This window comes from Podarcis melisellensis, assembly GCF_964234715.1.
Source record: "Podarcis melisellensis genome assembly, chromosome: 16".
NCBI classification, from domain to species: domain Eukaryota; kingdom Metazoa; phylum Chordata; class Lepidosauria; order Squamata; family Lacertidae; genus Podarcis; species Podarcis melisellensis.
The window spans coordinates 30,488,116-30,504,425 of NC_138533.1; the positions used below are offsets into that span (position 1 = coordinate 30,488,116).

Below are 16,310 nucleotides of genomic sequence, written 5' to 3' on the forward strand. Positions count from 1 at the left end.
TGCAAGAAGAAGGGGTTAAGCACTCCCTCCAGGAGAACCAATCAAAAATCTCCCACTCCATATCCATTTTGGCCTTCAGGCTTCACGTTTTGAGGTGTGCAACCGAAATGGCTAATGTTTCAAGGGGTCCCTTCTTCTCTGCCAATTTTATGCTATCAGCCATTGTGAGGTGATTGGAGGAAGGGGGAGATTTACAAGCGTTCTCCCTCCCCTCCCTCCCCCCCCCCCAGTCTGTGAAACTTCTGCTGTCGGTAAAATAAATTCCTTTGACAGCATCGAGTTGAGGAGCCACCATTGTCCTTATAAGGAAGGCCCCTCTTGCACTCATCGACAGTCCAGGGACACATGAGGAATTCAGACTTTAGAAAAATAGCCTCAATTAATCTAGTCCCGTGTGCCATCGCCCCCCGCCCCAAGAAGAGCACAGGAAGCAAAACAGACATCTGTCTTCTCCTAAATGCCTGACAGTCCATTGAAAAGGGAAACCATAACACTTATCTCTCTCTGCCTGAGCCTGAAAAATTAAGGGTGGCATGGGAAAATTTATTTCCGACACTGTTAAGACAATAATCATTCTCCAGAATACACAGACATTCCTTTGTCAATGACTTCCCCCTTAGAATGTTAACATTACTCCTGGCAATCCACGTTAACACTCTCCTCCTTTACCTCTAAGATTATTGCATGTATCTGGGGTCTCTCCTTTCCCCCCCTCTCCTTTCCCAGTAGAAAATATTCAAAGAGACAGATTTCTGTTCCTAATTTTGTGTACATCAGCAGCTGACTGCATGGAAGGAGACAGCTGCAATAGTTTTGGGTCAGGCGGCACAAAAGGCAATAAGAAAGACTTTCACTTCTTACAACATCCACAGGTGTTACACACACTCCTCAAGGAATGCAAACACGAGAAAGCACTTAGCGAGGAGAAGAATGCACATATGATGTCAGGGTCAAAGCCGCCGCTTAAGAACTCTACTAACCCACTAGCAGGACCCCAACTCATCATTCCCGCAAAAGACAGACCATGCATTGTGGCAGACAGGGGTGCATTCCTAACAGATGAACGGCAATCTTTGCAACGGAGCTGAAGGTCACCCAATCACTCCTTTGGCCCCTGAGACAAGACCTTCATGCATCGGCGTCCATGCCTAACATCTTAGCCCACCCGTGACCCAGTTTATGGAGGGGGCACACCAATTCAAGGAGCAGAAAGCACACTCAAGGCACGCCGTCTCTTAAACCGGATCGAAGCGACCCAGGTCTCAAAGCCTCGTTCAACTTTTCGCTGCCAAGGTATACACCAAGCCCTTAAAGATCAAAGCAGGGCAGGCAATTCTCTCCCCGTCACCATCCAATTAAAAGAAGCATGCACAACTCAAAGCACCAGCAAGTAACTTTTACTACCCCTGCCGCACCAGAATTTACCCTTTTCAGGGTGCAAAGATTGAAAGCCACACAACCTGTTTTAAACACAGAAGAAAAAACACAGGGGGTTCACATTTCATAGCTGACTAGATTCTGTTCTTTTCCATCAGAGTTTCTTCCATCTGCAAAGGTAAGGGAGCAAACATTCATTGCAGAAGAGCACAATTTTCCATTTATTTATTCTTAACAGGACGTGCATAAATTCACTATGAGGTTAAGGCAGAAATGTATTTCAGCACCTCCATAGTTCCTAGTGTTTCATGATATTGAACAGGGTCGTCTCCTCCTCAAAGGAGGAGCAGGGGGTCTCCCCTGGCCTAAAACTTTTGCTTTCATCCCCTCCAACATTTTTTCCTTTTCTACACATCCTAACAAAACCTGCGGTGGGCAAAAGCCAGAGCAGCAACAGCAGGACCAACAGACCTCTCCTCACCCTCCCCAGCTTGGCAGGGCAGATCCTCATTCCCAGCTTTTCAGGTCTGAAAAGAGTTTCCCTGGATTTACTGAGCAGAGCTGGAAGGTCAAAGGAAACAATAGCCGGTTTCTCCCTCGACTCTTAGCACAGCAAAAGACAAAAAGCAAAATCTCTCTCCCTCTCTCCGAAAAGCTGCTTTAGGTGAGGAGACTTAAAACTGCTTTCTTTGCTTCTCTCTCTCTCTCTCTCTCTCTCTCTCGAAGAAGAAGAAGAAGAAGAAGAAGAAGAAGAAAAACAGCTCGCCCTTTCTCCAGCTCTCTCCCTCTCACACACAGGAAAAACTACATGCACACACATAAAATTAGGCGCCATCAACATCAAACACCTTCTCCACACACACACCCAAGAAACCTGAAAAGGCAGGCAGAGAAGACAAGCAGGTGTCAAGTGAATCTACTAACCTGTCTGAGTTCTGCAGGCATTTATGCAAGGAATCAGTTTTGTAGTTCCCACCGGGCAAAAAATATTTTGAAAAAATAGATATTTATAATTGGAAAAAAATACATGAAGTCCCAAAATCAATCCGGTTTGCAGGCAAGGTGTTTTAGGGAAGAGATCCGTCCCTCTTGCCTTGACAATCTGGCAGGCAATGGTCTCTTTTCCTCTCCCTCCCTCTCTAGTATTTGGAGAGCCCCTCAAATCGATCCAGACGGGAAGCAGAACCAATCCGGAAAGGAGAAAAACGGCCGGCCCCCCAATCAAACCGGCTCTGAATGAAAGGGAGGAGGAGGAAGGTCTTCACATGCTTTTGATTTCACTCCCTCCCGCCTTTCTCCATTCCTGGGGGAGGAGGGGGAGCAGGAGAGGGCGGTGAAAAGCCCCAAACTGATGTCCTTCCTGTGCTGTTGCTCCTGGAGAGTGCCGATTTTCACAGCAAAGCTGTGGCTTGTGCAAACTCTCCCCGTCCGCTTCAGGGGGCGGAAACTGACAGTCACAGCTGGAAGCTCCACTACAGCAGCCTCTGGCCACACCCAGCCAGCCAGCCTCTCCAGAGAGGCACGGTCGGCTCACACAGCAGACCCCACTGACAGCGCCGACCCAAGCCAGGCAAGCAAATTTCACTCTCTTTCGAAAGGAGTTGAGAACATGCCGGTTTGAAAGGCAAGGGGAAGCACCGGGTGCAACACCAGCAACAGGTGCCGCACACCTGCCTCCTCTGCGACCCCTTCTGGCGCATTTATCCTCTTTCGGAGACTTCCAAACAACACCAAAAGGCGTCTCCGGGAATGTTATTTTTCGTACCTGGGTACACCTACGAAGTCACCCATGAAGGGCATCTCTCACTGTCTTGTAGCACGTATTTCAGGAAAATACATGCGGCGTGTGTGCAATGACATCATGCGATGTCACACATGCAGTGCATGCACTCTTGCTCCTGAAACACGGAAATGCTCTCCCTGTAAACAAAATAAAACAAAATATCATCACAGTCAAAGAGGATCTGAGTGCCAGAGGGTGGATCTGCTAGCCAGTGTCTTCTGGATGAGGTTACAGTGGTACTTCGGTTCTCGAACGTAATCTGTTCCGGAAGACTGTTCGGCTTCCGAAACATTCGAAAACCAAGGTGTGGCTTCCCATTGGTTGCAAGACTTTCTTGAACTCAGCGGAAGCCGTGTCTCATGTTTGAGTTCCGAAAAATGTTCAAAAACAGAAGCATTTACTTCCGGGATTTTGGCGTTCGAGAACTGAAACGTTCGACAACACAGGCATTCGGGAACTGAGGTACCACTGTATAATATTTTTGCTCAGATTTGTTTGGCAACCCTCAGGATTCTCCTAATTCATACTGAAAACCTGTGCAATAGGGTGGCTAAAGTGTCCGAGATGGAAGTGTCGATGAACATTTGGCTTCTAAAGAAATGCAAGCAGACAATAACAGATAAAAAAGGGGGGAGAGAGAAATCTAGGAGTGCACTGATAGGGTCACAACACTAAATTTTTATAGTCCCTTCCACAAAACATTCCACTTTATGGTGCTTCCTTGGTGTTATTGCCACCTTGAAGGGGGATCCTGCACAACATTTATTTATTTATTCAATTTATTTATCACTCTTTTGCTCAAAGGATCCAAGGACATGCAACAATATCGTCTAAAAATAGTCACGTTCTCTCAGTCAATGATTCCAGGGTTGCTGGGAATAGTATCTGTCAGCCACCAAATGCCTGGCTAAAGTGAAACATTTTCAAATCCCTCCTGACAGTCAATAATGAGGGAGACAGATGCACCACACCAGGGAGGGTATTCCGCAAATGGGGAACCACCACGGAGGAGGCCCTGCCATGAATCAATGCCAACCAACGCAATTGGAAATGAAGCAGGATAGCTATCCCCAAAAAATCAGGTTCAAAGAGCCCTGAAATCAGGATTGCATTATGAAGACTCAATAAAAAAATATAATAATTTACTATTTATACCCCAGCCACTCGGGGCGGCTTCTAACAAAACACTAAAATACAATAACCTATTAAACATTAAAAGCTTCCGTAAACAGGGCTGTCTTCAGATGTCTTCTAAAAGTCTGGTAGTTGTTGTTCTCTTTGACATCTGCTGGGAGGGCATTCCACAGGGCGGGTGCCACCACCGAGAAGGCCCTCTGCCTGGTTCCCTGTAACTTGGCTTCTCGCAGCGAGGGAACCGCCAGAAGGCCCTCGGTGCTGGACCTCAGTGTCCGGGCAGAATGATGGAGGTGGAGACGCTCTTTCATACTCTAGATCAGTGGTTCCTAATTTGGGGTCCGGAGACCCCTGGGGGTCCACAGCACCATCTCCTGCCAGAGACTCACTTGTTAATTGCTCAGTGAGAGCCTTCCATGGATCATCCAGCCTCTGCTCGCGACCAGTGCCTGCTTGCTGGCAGGGGGAAATTTAGGAAAGAATTGCTGGATGGCAAGTGAGCTGGGATTGGGCATAAACCTCTGTCAGTTTCTTAGGGCTCTTGCAGTTGGAGGGGGCGGGGGGGGAGTGCAAACAACTTGCTCCATGGGGCAGGTTGAAATGCTTATCATTTTTTTAAAAAAGGTAAGGGATCCTTACCTCTTGCTCTCTACTTTTTATTCTGATTTATGATTTTCCGTTTTATAAAAAAGTTAAAGGAACCCCTGACCATTAGGTCCCGTCGTGACCGACTCTGGGTTTGCGGTGCTCATCTCGCTTTATTGGTTGAGGGAGCCGGCAGACAGCTTCCAGGTCATGTGGCCAGCATGACTAAGCTGCTTCTGGCAAACCAGAGCAGCGCACGGAAACACTGTTTACCTTCCCGCCGGAGCAGTCCCTTTTATCTACTTGCACTTTGACATGCTTTCGAACTGCTAGGTTGGCAGGAGCAGGGACCAAGCAACAGGAGCTCACCCCATCGCGGGGATTTGAACCGCTGACCTTCCGATCAGCAAGTCCTAGGCTCTGTGGTTTAACCCACAGTGCCACCCATGCCCCATATTCAGTTTTATACTTTTCAATAATTTCACAATCATTGTAGCATTTCAAAACAGATGGACAGCAGAATCCTACTAAATTAAAAAGCTGGTTGTTCCTACTGGGTAATCAGCAAGAATAAAAAAAACTCACTCCAAATAAGTACGGTATTTAACTCATTAATCTCTTTAAACCAGGGATGATACGGGCACAGGAGGACTAAATTTGATGTTTTGTTGTTGTTGCTGCTGCTGCTGCTATTAGAAACATTACAAAATTCCAGCTGTTTTCTACTCAGTCTTCACCAAGACTTTGCGTGGCAAGTTCCCTCCCCCAATAGGAAATAAAGACACAGGACACGTTCTTAAGGTTAATGGGCGTAAATGGCCACAACTTTATTGATTACAGAAATTGAAGGTATTGGCCTTAGGCATTGGCTCCTATCCACTACCCGGCATGGTGACCGGGAAAGGGTTGATCACTAACCGTGGGGGGTCCTGTTGAAGAACGCCAACTAGGAACCCACGGGTGTCACCGCTCGTGGGCGTGCCGGAGGCCCTTACCTTACTAGGTTTCGGACAAGACAACGCCCCCGGAGTCCTCTAACGGACTACCCTTTACATGGGGGAAGGTGATGGCGTTTCCTTCCCCCCCCATCCATATGCATAACAATTGACCCCTGCCAATGCCTAACCGCCAAAACCGAAAAAGTTGTGACGATTGCTACGAGGTAGGCGAAAAAACCAAAAGGCTAGAAGTTTGCCAACTTGGAAAAATTCCTACCAGGCCCCTTGCGGCGACCAACCGAAGTCCATAGCAAGGTCAAGCCTGCCTAACCTGAGGGTGGGTGGGCTGGGAAAACCTCGCGGCTGCGGAAGGGAGAAGAGGGCAGTCCTGGGGCGTGCCTGGCCTTAAATACCCTTAGGCCACGCCTCCCCAGCCCGCCGATTGGCGGGCAGGGGGAAAGCACGCCCCGGGATTCCCTTGGTCTTGCGGGGGCCGAGATCTCGCCCCCGCGCATGGGGGGAGGGGTCTGCCCGCAACCCCCTCTCCTCCCCGGGGCTCGGAAATGGCTTTATCAAGCCCTGACCAAGCTTCACCTATGTCTTGGAAGGTTGCAAGATCCCTCAGCCAGCAGAACCATATGCTGCAAAGTTTTGCTAAAATGTACCATCTCAGATTCCAAGTAAGGAATAGCATGTCTGAATATGAAAACACCTTCTGCATATAGAACACTTGCAAGTTAAGGACACAATTAGGTTTTTTTATTATTATTCAGTTGTAGTAAAACAATGAAGATAAGTTTTTCCTACTGTCTGGGGATAGGCAATATGTGGTAACAATTTTTATGGTCTGTTTTTTAGCATACCTAAAATTCTTTGCTTATTAGGGGCTACCCCACATTTTCTTCCCAAAAAAAATGCTTTGCACATGTACGTAGCTACAATAGAGTTATGAAAATTTTCAAAAGTAGGGGTTCCATGGCTTGGCTTTTGAAAAATAGGGGGTCGTCAGCAATTAGCTAATTGGGAGCCACTGCTCTAGGTTCTTTTCAGCTCAGATAACCCTTTCACCTTTAAACGAACTAACAAAATCTTTAAATACATTATAAGCAGGAAGCTGGCTAAGGAGACCTTGGATGACAAGGAAGTCAACATTGTGCTAAAGGAGGAAAGGAAGAGGGTTATTTGCATCTTCCCAGCAGAAGATGTAGAGCTGATCTCTGTGCCTAAACTAACTTTGTCAGGCAAGAGATGTGGACTGTTGGCTCTTCCTGCCCTCATGTGGTGGCCCTGCCCTCAGATTTAATCATTCTGGATTAAAGCTTTTAAAGTACATTTCTCCTAAATATTTTTATTGAGTTTTAATAATAACAGGCAGGTACAGAAAGAAGAAATGCAAGAAGGTGTGTGTGTGTGTGTGTGTGTGTGTGTGTCTGTGTGTGTGATTAGTTTGACAGTGGCATAATTGTCAATTTTTTGAAGACCTTGACCTCTTGTACTTTTTTTCTATTTCTTTTTTTTCCTTCTCACTTCATTTTCATAAATGAAACTCTTTTAATAAAATATTGGTTTGTTTTTTTAAAAGGGGTTTTTTAAGACTTGTGATGTCAATAATCGGGATTATTGATATTTGAAGACTTGGCAAATGGCCTTTCTTTTTTGGGGGGCGGGGATCTTTCATAAGTTAAAAATGTCAAGGGGCCAAAGTGCTGGAGATTGCTTCTTTGGCATATATAAAAAATAGTTTTATTTTATACACAAACACAGCAGCTGAGGAGTGACAGCAAACTACAGGTCTGTGAACGTGTCTGGATTTAGTACAGTTCAAAGTTGCTTTTTAAATTCTATTTTGAAATTAAAAAATAGTTTTAATTTGGACCATGGAACCCTTTTTTCTATTTCTTTTTTTTCCTTCTCACTTCATTTTCATAAATGAAACTCTTTTAATAAAATATTGGTTTGTTTTTTTAAAAGGGGTTTTTTAAGACTTGTGATGTCAATAATCGGGATTATTGATATTTGAAGACTTGGCAAATGGCCTTTCTTTTTGGGGGGGCGGGGATCTTTCATAAGTTAAAAATGTCAAGGGGCCAAAGTGCTGGAGATTGCTTCTTTGGCATATATAAAAAATAGTTTTATTTTATACACAAACACAGCAGCTGAGGAGTGACAGCAAACTACAGGTCTGTGAACGTGTCTGGATTTAGTACAGTTCAAAGTTGCTTTTTAAATTCTATTTTGAAATTAAAAAATAGTTTTAATTTGGACCATGGAACCCTTTGAAATTATAGATCACACATCCTTTTCCTTTTGGTGTTTTTTTTCCTATTGACTCATTTAATCACATAACTGTATCTTATATTTCTTTACTGACCATTTACTCTCCTTCCTTGGAGATTTTTAAGCATGGATTGGATGGCCATCTGTCATGGGTGCTTTAGCTGAGATCCTTGAATTGCAGAGGGTTGGACTAGATGATCCTTGGATGACTCACTCTACAATTCTATGACTCTATGATTCTTTCTTAAGTGCCAGCCCCAAAGCCATGAAGCCAAATCACACCAATGCTAAATCAACCACTAAATGATGTAGACAGCACCATCCGCAAGCAAGCAAGCAAGCAAGCAAGCAATATTTTCAGGATATTTCAGTACATTTTCAGGACAGGCAAACTGAACCATTTTGGTTTCCCTTAGCTTCTCATTATTTCCCATCTTAAGTTTAGTCTTGTACATTTCTGCATCTGTCTGTAATGCTTTTAGGGCCTTGTGAAAATTCACAAGGCTCTAAAATATTTGTGATCCCCGCACACAAATATACACACATTTGTATGCAATTTCACCCAATATGCTCATTTCTGCAAAGCGATTTTCCCGATAAGAACCCATTTCTCTATGTGTGTGTTTTTCCATGAAGAAGAGGAGGAGGAGGAGGAGTTTGGATTTGATATCCCGCGTTATCACTACTCGATGGAGTCTCAAAGCGGCTAACAATCTCCTTTCCCTTCCTCCCCCACAACAAACACTGTGAGGTGAGTGGGGCTGAGAGACTTCAGAGAAGTGTGACTAGCCCGAGGTCACCCAGCAGCTGCATGTGGAGGAGCGGGGAAGCGAACCCAGTTCACCAGGTTACAAGTCTACCACTCTTAACCACTAAACCACACTGGTATGGAATGTAATGCAGCCCTATAAATCCACTTGTGTCCATATTACTTGGCCAAAAAGCTGCATTGCAAAATTCAGAGAGGGGCGGATTTTAAAGGATGACTCCCTTTCAGATCTCAGAATGTTTGGGAAAGTGCGAATTAGGTTTACCTTTGAACATGAACCGAGTCGAATTTCTCCCCTTCTCCAACTGGAAGCCAGAATTTTGGGAGTTCCAACTCAGATTTCCCTCCTCTCATCCACGGCACTCATGGGCTGGCTTGGGTCAAAATTCACACAGTCTCAGTCTAATCTACCTCATGGGGGATGGTGCTGGGAGAAAATGGAACAATCCCACGCATGCTCCTCAGAGGAAGAGTGGGGTGCAAATATCCTGAATCCTGAAGACTTGTGTGAGCCTAGCTAAGGGGTCCAAAAGACCCCTTGCCAAGCGGGAGAGAGATGCGCAGCCTTCAACAACAGAAAAAGCCAAATCCGGAAGTCAGGTCACATAGATTGCTGTTTATTTTTAGAGAAGGCATTTTCACACTGCAAAGCTCCCTTCTTTCATCCTTCTCTCTCTCTCTCTGCCTCCTCCCGTTTCCAGCATCTCTTATGCTCCCCCCACCCTCAGCTTCTCCTAGAAAATGCTCCCACTGTTTGGAGTAATCACGTGCTGGTTGCATCAATCAAATGACAAGAATCTCAGGGAGGAAGGAAGCATTTCCAGACCATTCATCCCGACTTCTCGCTTTCAAATAAAACTCTCTCAGCGGTTGCATCTGGACTATTTTGCGTTCTACCACCAGAAAACTAAGCAGCATAATAAAGACCGGGGGGGGGTCAATTCTCCCCCTCTCCATCCCGCAATAGTCTGTTTGCAACTACAAACATCTTGCAGAAAAGACCCTGTGCTTTTAAGTCATTTAAAATAAAACAAATCTCAGCTGCTCAGATATTCTTTTCAAGCTGTAGCAATATGATGGGTGCTTAGCTAGAAGAGGCATTTCCACCTAGACATGAATTCGCAAATGGTATCTTAAAATAGACGGCGAAGGGAATAAATTCACACAGGCATGGGAAGAAATTCACAGAAGGAAGGGGAGCAAGGAAACGTCACAGGGGAAATGAAGACCAGGCAGCCGTGAGGCTCGTGCTTAACTCACAACTGGCCCTTGCTGATCAGTGGCAGGGAACATACCGTATTTTTCACTCTATAGGACGCACCGGACCATAGGACAGGGAGAACAGGGAAAAAAATTTTTTTTCTTGTTCTCCCCCTCTAAAACAAGGTGCGTTCAAGGTGCCTTCACCCAAAGCCTCCAGAGCGCAGCGGGAGTTCTCGCTGTGCTCTGTAGGCTTCAGGCGGCTACCATCCCCAAGCTAGAACAGCGAGACTGTCTCACTGTTCTGGCTTCGGGGATAGCCTTTGTAGCCTCCACAGGGCAGCGGGGTGAAGGCACCCCTCTGCCCTGCAGAGGCTTTGCGCGCAGCCATCCCCAAGCTAGAACAGCGAGATGGAGTGCTCCGCAGCGCTCCATCTCCCTGTTCTGGCTTTGGGCTTAGCCGCGCAGCCTGCATTCGCTCTATAGAACGCACACACATTTCCCCTTAATTTTTGGAGGGGAAAAAGTGTGTCCTATACAGCGAAAAATACGGTATTTGGAATGCCAAAAGACCCCCCAGCATCTTCAGGTAAGGCTGGGAACGTACTTGGCTATAATCATGGACAGATAGACAACGTTAAGCTAGGAGGACCTCTGTTGTCGGAGGCAGTATGCTGGGAATCACAGGTGGAGAGATTGCTCTTGCACTCAGATTCTGCTGCTTTCGTATGCATTGGGTTGGCCATTGTGAGAACAGAAGGCTAAACTAGAATCAAGGGTCAGCAAACTTTTTCAGCAGGGAGCCGGTCCACTGTCCCTCAGACCTTGTGGGGGGGTGGACTATATTTTGAAGAAGAAAAAATGAACACTTTCCTATGCCCCACAAATAACCTAGAGGTGCATTTTAAATAAAAGGACACATTCTACTCATGTAAAAACACGCTGATTCCCGGGCTGTCCGCGGGCAGGATTTAGAAGGTGATTGGGCCGGATCCAGCCCCCGGGCCTTTGTTTGCCTACCCATGGACTAGATGGGCCACTGGCCTCACCTAGCAATTCTCTTCTTACGTGGTGTAGTGGTTAAGAGCGGTAGTCTTGTAATCTGGGGAACCGGGTTCGCGTCTCCACTCCTCTGCATGCAGCTGTTGGGTGACCTTGGGCCAGTCACACTTCTCTGGAGTCTCTCAGCCCCACTCACCTCACAGAGTGTTTGTTGTGGGGGAGGAAGGGAAAGGAGAATGTCAGCCGCTTTGAGACTCCTTAAAGGGAGTGAAAGGCGGGATATCAAATCCAAACTCTACTTCTTCTTATGATCCAGGTCAGTTTAAGGCAGCAACCAATACAACTCTTAAGGGCATGGCCAATAGCTTGGTGGTACAGCACAATATTTGCACACGGAAAGCTCCAAATTAAATCCTTTGCATCTCCACATCAGGCTAAGAAAGGCCCCTCAAGAGCTGCTACCTGTCTATGTAGACACTACAGTACTAGACATCTTGCCACATTTTTTAGATCTGCTTTTCCTTCCCAACCGCTGACCATGTTTTTGAAGCTCCCGTTTCTCTTCACATTAGGCTGGCACAAGGAAAGGAGAGGACTAGCTCTTCCCTTCTCAGAAATTCAAGATGAAAAAATGTAAAAGGTCTAACCTCTTCCCCACCCTACCTACCAGCACTGGATTCACCAACCCACACCCTCAAGCTGGCTCAATAAATTGTCTGCCTCCTTGCCCCTTGACTTGAGGGTTACAAATAGCTTCTCCCACATCCTTGAAAAACATTTAATAATCTATTGTCACTCCATTAGGCAATGCTTCTGATTTCCTGTTTAATCTCTCTCTCTCTCTCTCATTCTCTCTCTCTCTCTCTCTCTCTCTCTCTCTCTCTCTCTCTCTCCAGTGCCATTCTGTCCTGTAAACTACTCCACAAACCCACAACAAAATCCTCTGTCTTAAGCTTTCCAGTGGTCCAGCAAAGATGGCTCAAAATCAAGGGTTTCCATCACAACTAGAAGCAGTGGACATATGCCACACATAAACCATTAACAACCTTCACCATGCACACACATGCAGTGCAATACAACCTTCCAAACAGCTGCTAATTATGGTTTGATCTGGTGATTGGTCCTCCTGGTCTTCATGTGCCGCCTGCTCTGCACAACCACTACACAACTGCACCTGGGTCCACAGGCAACAGGCAGAAAAATAATCAAGTGGTCTTCCAAGACCCTTATAAATTTTATAGTGGTACAGTTGGGTTTGGAAGCCACTTCTCTAGGTAACATCTCTCTCTCTCTCTCTCTCACTGGCCCCATATTCACCGAACATCTAACAGTATCATACCACTTTAAAAAGTCATGGCTTCTGGGAGCTGCAGTTTGCTAAGGGTGCTGGGACTTGGTAGGAGACCCACTCCACTATTCCCCTCAGAAAGCTACAATTCCCAGATTTTCATGGGAAGAGGGATTGATTATTAAACTACTCAGAACTTTAAGTCTCCTACAAACTCCCAGCACCCATAACTGTTTAAAGCAGCATTTCTCAACCTGTGGGTCCCCAGATGTTGTTGGACTACAACTTCCATCACCCCTAGCTAGCAAGGCCAGAGCTCAGGGATGATGGGAGTTGTAGTCCAACAACATCTGGGGACCCACAGGTTGAGAACCACTGGTTTAAATGGATATGATACTGTTTGAAATGTCTAGTGCAGATGGGCTTCTCTCTCTCTCTCTCTCTCTCTCTCTCTCTCTCTCTCTCTTTTCTGTCTCTCTGACTTAAGCTCTATCACAACCCCGGTGCTTTCCAAAATCCTAATAAAGTCTATGAATATGATGCGATTCTCCTTGAAGTCACTTAGAGGTGCTTTATCACAGCAGATGTGGAGTCTAATCATCCATAGGTCTACTCAGACCAAACTGTCCAATGTGCCTTTGCTCCAGGAAAGTGTGCAGAGGATTGCAATCATTTGTTTTTGTTTGCAAGGACACTTTGACATATCGCCTGGTCCTTTCATCTTAAAGGGCACAGCAACTCTTCCTAAGAATCACAACAAGGTCTATCACAGGGTGTGATCTCAAATGCAAGAGGTTCACAGCTCAAAAGGAAAAGGAAAATCATTATAACAGTACCGACACCTACGGAGTCCACAGAAGATCATGAACCTCGGCGGACTGATTGATCTGCAGCTACCCCCTTTGACCTGCTAGGTGTGATAAACGGAGAATCTACATTTTGCCGAAGGAAGGAGCCAGCACAGCTTAAATATTCAGGTCACGGGTTTCCTTATGGAAAAGACTGGCCACTGTAACAGAAATAAACTTATTATTTAATTCCCCATTCCCCAAAAGCAATGGGAAATTTGGGGTGGGGGAAAGAGTTGCAAGGTCAGATTCCCTTGGAGGTTGGTCCTTGTATAAACAAAAGGAGGAAAAGATAAATTTATAACATAGGAATCTTGCCTTCTCCTGAGTCAGATCCTTGGTCTGTCTAGTTCAGCACTGTTTATTCTGGCCAGTACCAGCTGTCCAAGGTTTTGGACAGGAGGTTCTCCCAGATCTACCTGGAAATACCAGGGATTGAACTTGGGACCTTCAGCACACAGGACATCTGCTCTACCACTAAGCTACGGCCCCTGCTCTAAACCATAGTAAGATTAGGACCTCAGGATCATATGAACTGCCATATACTGAGTCAGATCATTGGACCTACCTAGCTCCGTATTATGTACTATGATGGCTGGGATAGCTCAGTCCATAGAACATGAGACTCTTAACTTCAAAGCCATGGGTTTGAGCCCCACATTGGGCAAAATATTCCTGCAACACAGGAGGTTGAACTAGATGACGCTCATGGTCCTTTCCAGCTTTACAATTCTGATGATTCTATCAGACGCTCTCCAGGGTTTCAGGCAAGGCTAGCTCTCCCAGCCCTACCTGGTGGCAGTAGTGCGACTCATGCAACACGTTGGCGATTAATATACACAGAACAATAATTATACATACTTTATCAACCTTCTGATAAAAATGCAAAACATTAAACAAAGCCACAACGACTTACGAACTACCCAGCCTAAAATGAACTTACAATGTCTGGTTTCAATAGATTTTTCAACTTATCTTTTAGATAAGTTCATGAAGATACCAACAAAAGGTAAGTTCGGTGATATTCACAATACTGAGAGATGCTAATAGAGTTGTAAAAAGGTAAAGGGACCCCTGACCATTAGGCCCAGTCGTGACCGACTCTGGAGTTGCGGCGCTCATCTCACTTTATTGGCCGAGGGAGCTGGCATACAGCTTCTGGGTCATGTTGCCAGCATGACTAAGCCGCTTCTGGCAAACCAGAGCAGCACACGGAAACGCCGTTTACCTTCCCGCCAGAGCAGTACCTATTTATCTACTTGCACTTTGACGTGCTTTCAAACTGCTAGGTTGGCAGGAGCAGGGACCGAACAACAGTAGCTCACCCCATCGCGGGGATTCGCATCGCCAACCTTCTGATCGGCAAGCCCTAGGCTCTGTGGTTTAACCCACAGCACCACCCGCATCCCCGTAGAGTTGTAGATAGATGTTAATAAAGTTGTAGACAATGAAGTTGTAGACGACAGGGTGCCGGCATTTTGCACCTGTTTTGCCCTGCCAGTTCAAGTAATCAAAAGGCCACTGTTCGCCCCTGATGGGGCCCTTTAACTGTGGCTTGCAGGTAGGACACTCCCAATGTAGTTTTCCGGGCTTCTTCAGTGGTCTAATCTCAAAGTCTTGATGTGTATTTTGATATTCAATCTTATAGAGAATACTCTTTCTTGGCTTAAGTTTAAAAGACTGATTTGGAGACAGACAGAGCTATAGTCCTTCCCAACTACTGTTGCAGAAAATGGATAAAGATCTCCAACAGGAACAGTACCAGTCCCAAAGCAGAATTTTCAGAAACCCCCTAATCCCCAAAGAAGAAGATAAACCCAAGTAGCTTTTTTGCCCAGTTTCTGTCACCTAACACAATCAGGGTCTTTTTCAAACTCCCAGTAGCAGTTTCTGGGTCTGCCTTTGAAACTAAAGCCTAGTTCACACATGTATGCTTGGCACTTGATTACTGTAGTACCATCTCTGCACCTGTGATGGAACCCTTGCCATTGTTAACCCCACATAGAGGTCTGAAGATACTTGCAAAACCACACACAATGAAGTTCTTTGTTGTAGAAAACACATAACCTGGATAGAAAAGTTTCTAGTTCTGGTCTGGCTAGAGAAAAATGAGGCACCCATGCCTGCTCCTTTATGCCATCAGAAGATAAACAAAGAGGACATATAATCTTGAGGTCCGAAATAGAAGCAGGAGGAGGACGTTGCAAAACGGGGTGTAACCTGTTAGGGCTGGGAGGGTCAAATTTGGGCCTCACTCCCCCCACCCGTGCAACAAGGCAGTGTGTGCCCCACAGGTTCCATATTGAAGTACTATACTTTTGTGGCCCACTTAGAATGAAAAGTTGGACCACCCTGTTTCAGAGGTTCAACCGTCTCTCGCTTGGAGCTATCCATGGTCCTGTAATCCCTCAGCAACCTTGCCTCCTCCTCTATGGGCTTCCAGCACGGGGACCCAACATAACACTGAACATGAGCACTCCTCATTGCCGTGATTTGTTCTAGGTCTCCCTTCAGTTTTAACAATCCTCGGTTTTAGTGGCCCTGAACCTCATGCTCATATGTAAACACATGCCCAAGTCTGGCACTCCAGACAGTCACTTTGTAATATATGCAGCTTCTGCCCTTGAGGTCCATTCCAATTTTTTCACAACATCCAACTACCTCATTTCCCAACATGTGTTGACCAGGCCTAAGCTTGAGCTCTTTGAAGGAGAAAAAGGTAAAGGTACCCCTGCCCGTACGGGCCAGTCTTGCCAGACTCTAGGGTTGTGCGCTCATCTCACTCTATAGGCCGGGAGCCAGCGCTGTCCGCAGACACTTCCGGGTCACGTGGCCAGCGTGACAAGCTGCATCTGGCGAGCCAGCGCAGCACACGGAACGCTGTTTACCTTCCTGCTGGTAAGCGGTCCCTATTTATCTACTTGCACCCGGGGGTGCTTTCGAACTGCTAGGTTGGCAGGCGCTGGGACCGAACGACGGGAGCTCACCCCGCCGCGGGGATTTGAACCGCCGACCATGCGATCGGCAAGTCCTAGGCGCTGAGGTTTTACCCACAGCACTGCCACCTGTCTTTCTTTGAAGGATATATAATGCATATATCAGCAGAGTG

General features: G+C 46.1%; 1 protein-coding gene across 12 annotated transcripts in view; it reads right to left on the minus strand.

Annotated features, from left to right (window-relative positions):
- The window catches only part of ARVCF (ARVCF delta catenin family member), a 601,392-nt gene that overhangs the window by 307,966 nt on the left and 277,116 nt on the right, over positions 1-16,310 (minus strand). Inside the window, exon 1 of one of the 12 annotated variants that reach the window (XM_081893278.1) lies at positions 2,302-2,852. The exons of the other annotated variants lie outside the window; for them this stretch is intronic. Within the exon in view, the coding sequence (XP_081749404.1) occupies positions 2,302-2,322 (21 nt within the window). The 5' untranslated portion in view covers positions 2,323-2,852. Of the gene's footprint in view, positions 1-2,301; positions 2,853-16,310 lie in introns of those variants that run through there. 12 annotated transcript variants of the gene reach the window in all.